Source organism: Oryzias melastigma, linkage group LG23 (assembly GCF_002922805.2).
Source record: "Oryzias melastigma strain HK-1 linkage group LG23, ASM292280v2, whole genome shotgun sequence".
NCBI classification, from domain to species: Eukaryota; Metazoa; Chordata; class Actinopteri; order Beloniformes; family Adrianichthyidae; genus Oryzias; species Oryzias melastigma.
Genome location: NC_050534.1, coordinates 6,453,633 through 6,458,482, shown reverse-complemented (window position 1 = coordinate 6,458,482; position 4,850 = coordinate 6,453,633). Strand labels below are relative to the sequence as shown.

The 4,850-nt window shown below is 41.3% G+C and overlaps 1 protein-coding gene across 1 annotated transcript in view; it reads right to left on the bottom strand.

The window, feature by feature from the left end:
• gramd4a (GRAM domain containing 4a) overlaps window positions 1–4,844 on the bottom strand; it is a gene marked incomplete in the record, with an annotated part of 49,148 nt that extends 44,304 nt beyond the window's left edge. Inside the window, 1 exon segment of the mRNA XM_024287923.2 lies at window positions 4,234–4,844. Within this exon segment, the coding sequence (XP_024143691.1) occupies window positions 4,234–4,262 (29 nt within the window).
• Between the last annotated feature and the right edge of the window lie 6 nt (window positions 4,845–4,850).

Here is a 4,850-nt window from a genome sequence, read left to right as displayed (position 1 = left end):
AAAAGGAGAAATTTTAACAAAAATGTTCAGATCATTAACATTGTAAACATTCTTCTGCTTCTCCTGGAAAGCATTTCAGTTTGGCCACGAGGTGCGGATCGCACTACAGCATTACACCTTATTCCAGAAGAAGAAAAAAGTATGAGCAAACAACAGTGCTTTCAACCACAGATGGTTACTTTAAAAAATATTTCCTGAAAGAGTTTGGAAAATTCATGTCTGAGTTTATTAAGATGTTCATTTAGTCAGGAATGTATATTTAGATCGAGCGAGTGTTAGCATTAGCCGTCCTATGGGAAATTCCATTAAACATTAGCATCAAGGTAGCAGACTTTAGCTTTATGTGCTAGATCGATCTTTAATTTTATGAATCAATTACTGATCTGTTCATTTTAAATCGACTCAAATCGATTAATCAATTTTATCAGCCTTTTCAGCAGATGAACCAAGTGTTCCATGTCAGCGCAAGGTTGCTTTTGAATCAGCTGGACTTATGTTAGTTGCTTAAACTGTTAAAAAAATTACAGTAATCGAAAGAATGGTGCTAAAGGGCTAATGAGCTTCAAAGGTGCAGTAATCACAGCAGTTCAAACATAATTTTAAATCAACTGCAACTCTTTCTAAAGCTTAAATAAAAAGGACAATTTTACATTGGACTAGCGGTTATTTGTTGACTTGTTCAGTCACTCTTGTTTTCAAACATATTTCATTCAGGAAGTTAAGCAGTCGCCTCGTGTTTTTACTTTAAATAATACCCATGGTCACAACAAAAAAATATGTTTCCTATTCATGATATAATGGTAAATGTCATACTAGTGAAGCACTTTGTACCTTCCTTGAAGGCCCAAGGTGCTTTACAGTCCCATTATCCATGCGCACACACACACTCAGACACTGATGGCGGCTTCGCTGCTGAATACTGGCGCCAACCTATAACCACTAGGAGAAATGTGGGGGTCAGTGCCTTGCCCAAGGACACTTTGGGGACCAATCCTGCAATCTTTTGATCAGAGGTCGACCACTGTTCCATTGTACCACAGCTGGCCAAAACTACACATCATAAAGTTACACTACATAAGTAATAGAAGAACAAATAATCAAAATGCATAATGTCTGCTTGAAGCACAAGGGACGTCATTGGTAACCACTGGCTAGCACAACATTTCTAAACCAACATAACAGAAAAACTATGATTTTATTACTGGAAATAACATGTTCAGTCTATCAGAGAGGAAAGTTCAAAGGTTACTTTTTTGTACAGCAGAAATGATAAATCCAGAGGCAGTAGTGAGCTGAAGCCAAGCCTGCCTTTTCAGGCATCTATTATTAAAAGCAACTATAATGATGCATCTGCTCTGACTCTGTACAGGCACATCTATATGGCAATGTTTTGGCTCCTATTATAGGGTCATAACCATTGACTGTATACGAGAGCTGGACTGAGTGACCCCTCTCTCCTTATGTTCCAGACAGGAAGTACCTGCTGGCTCCAAGAAGCCAAAATGTCAGACTTCTGAGAAAGCATTCATTTATATTTGTCAGAATAATCATTCTTACTCTGCTTTCTTTTTAAACCCTTGTGCCATCTTGTGGGTTCCAGATGACCACACTATGCTAACGTGTTGCACGTTACAAACTAGTTCTAGAGTTACTGCGAATGTAGCTAATAAAGTCTGTCTGACAAACTTGTCTCACTTAATGTGCCCTATAGTTCGCACACTATAGTGTGAAAACTATGGTACTAGTAGTGATGTGGACTTTAAAGAAGCCAACTCTTGATTGGCAAAAGTGGTTGCCATAGAAACTATGGCCGAATCTAAATTCTTCCCCTAACCCATGGATTTTTTCTACTCTTAGATTTAGCCCTCCAAGCAGAGAGATGGAAAAAGTCTTCAAATTCAGACGCTACTAACTTTTGATGATTCAACTTTCAATGGTCACAGTTCATCTACATTAGTGTGCAACTGCTAGCGCTCAGAAAGTCAAACCTCGTTTCCACAGTCCAGTGTGTGGTGGTCCAGTTCGCTAAGGAGTAGTACGGGACGGACTAATTTATTATGCTGAGCATTTCCACTCAGCTAAGCATCACCTCCACTGAGCAGTTTGTTTTCACGGCGCATGCGTGGTGTAGACCACTAGCGTGTCATTGCGTCATTGTAGTGCGACAACTAAAAAAAGCGACAGCAATGGAAGTCATCAAGCAGCTTGTCTTTTTCTTGCTTTATTTTTTGCAAATCATATATAAAGGAAAATTCATGTTGTTTAAAAGACTGCAGCCAAGAAAAATACTGCCATAAAGAGGAAAATGGAATCGTTAGCTTAGCGCTATACTGGCACTTTCTAATATCATCATCACTTTCTGCCAATCAACAGGTTGCAACACCCCAACCGTCCCGTTCCATTTATCTATGGACCTACAACAAATGGATAAAGGTCGGAACTGTTTAATGGGTCCATTTAACAATGGAAACCCTTAAAATACCGGATCGTACTGGACTGCTCAGTGAAAACAAGTCACTCGTGGTTTAAAAGTGGCGACACTTGTATCACGAAAAAAAAGGCAACTGAATTGACTGTTCGAAACCAGGAACAAGCCATTTTCTATAGATGACATCATACTCACTTGGTCCCGTTCTCATATACAGTCAGTGGTTTAGGGACTGCTATGGTGCATGCACTGTAGTCTTGTTTGTGCAAATGCAGACACCCATTTATGGTTAAAGGCAACTTCTAATCTGAGAAACAGCTTGTTGATCAAAAATGTGAGGTTTCTTCCATGGATGCATGCATTTGTTTTTGGTGGAGAGACCCAAGGATATCCTCTCATCCTCCTCCTCCTTGGTGCCTGGTCCCAGTGGCCCTGTAGAGCACCACAGATATCTGCCTGTGGAGCTATTCTCAACTTCTGCCCAGTTTCATAAGATCCTCAGAGCGACGGAGAGGGATTAGCATGACCTTTAAATACCTCATCAAGAGGGCAAGCCACTAGAACGTTCCGGCGGGGAGCAGCAACTTTTGTTCACTTCACCGTCCTGTGTTCCTGATGAAGTTGACAGACGGGTCGGCAGGGTGATGAGATGCAGCTGAAGTCTAAAGTCAAACTAAAACCACATAACCTCTCATGCCTGCGAGCATCTGCTTCAGTGAAGCCACGTGCTTGTGAAGCAAAGAAACAGAAACAAGGTTCCTGCATCTGAGAATAACTCCCACGCCGTCGTGATCGTCAGGTTCTCTAGCGCAGCGACAACAAAAACACCTTTCACCCTCTTTCCTGTCCCGTCCTTTGCCTTCATTGCCGTCACGATCGACGCTTCTCTGCCACTATTAGCTCAACATGCACTTATATAATCAGGAATGGAAATGATCAATGTTTGCAATGGGTACATCTGTCCCCCTCACCCACCAACCCTCACTCCTACAAAATTAGACACACATCAGTGACTTCAATTCAACGCTAGCTAAAAAGTGAACCAAAACTGAGAAAATCAGTTGGTTTTGACAGGAAATGATGTCGCATTTGTAACTTGAAAGAAATATTGGAGCTTTAATAAAGTGTATTTGACTTCCCCTTTTACATACATGGACAAATTAATCATTTTACTAGCCAGATGTAAATAAAATAATCTTTTTTGGGTCATTTTTAGACTTTGCATTTCTTTTAAATATGTATGAGGTACTTTCCCCTCTGTGGAAAGTTCTCATTTGCCTGTGCTCAGACTTTGCATCTGTTGATTCTGTTTTTATTGTTTTACCTAAATAAATACTTATTTTTTAAAACCTAAAAACTTGTGTTTACGTCACCGGAAGTTTGAAAAAAAAAATGTTTTAAATGTTTAATTTTGAACCGTTATTTATTCTAAAGAAGCCACAGATGAATGTAGACGTTTTGTGAGAGTTCCCTTTGATCTAAAATAATAAATAAATAAAAAATAAACTGGAAAAAAAAGCCTCCAGCCCAACTCTACAAGTGTTAGGGTTCGATTCCGAACCGCATATGTTGTTTTTGTCGTAAACTCGATATCCGCTAAACTAAAGTTAGGCCTCGAGTTTAAATAAATAATTAAATAAAATAATAATTTAAAAATAAAATGTCGGAAATGTTTTAATTATCTGTCAGAAAACACGAAACCAAATCCGCATTTTGGATGCCAGGTATTTTTCTAAAACCACGCTTTTTAGTTCTATTATTTTAATAGTCGTGATAAGTGAAACAATACAGAAATGTGTTCTTACCCAGCACGTAAATCGTAGCAAAGTTTCATGAACACCGAGGTTGCTTGTCGCTTGCTTTATCCGCGTGTACCGTCGGGTACACCTGCTGCTCAGGACTTCCAAATTAGCGCCCGTCTCGCGGCAAACGCGGCTCCCTCCATCGCGGCGGCGATATCCGCTTCAGACCTGAATGCCGTCCACCGTCTCGGAACGTCGTAATTCTGAGGCGGCGGGAAAACACGTCCAACAAAACAGGAAAAGAAAAACCAAAAAAGAAGGGACCAGTTGCGTTCACCTCCTCCCCGGGAGGAGAACCGTTAGCTCGCGGATACCAGCAGCGTTTCCTCCCGTCTCTTGTTGGTTCGTCAGGGCCGTGGACGTTTCGTCAGTGTGCGGCGGGCGGCGCTGCTCTCTTAAAGGGGCCGCTGCCGCAGCTGCTGCTGCGAGGGTGATTCCCCCCGGAGGGAGGAGGACGTGAGCGGCCGAACTCTCTCCTTAACACCGCCCCGTGGTCAGAACGAGCCCGCCATCAATTATACAGCAAGTCGGTAAACAAAGACCTCACGGTCACGTGAGGAAGCTTAGCCATTAACTGTCTTTCTTGATAGTTATTTTGAAGAAAGTGGGACCTTATATGT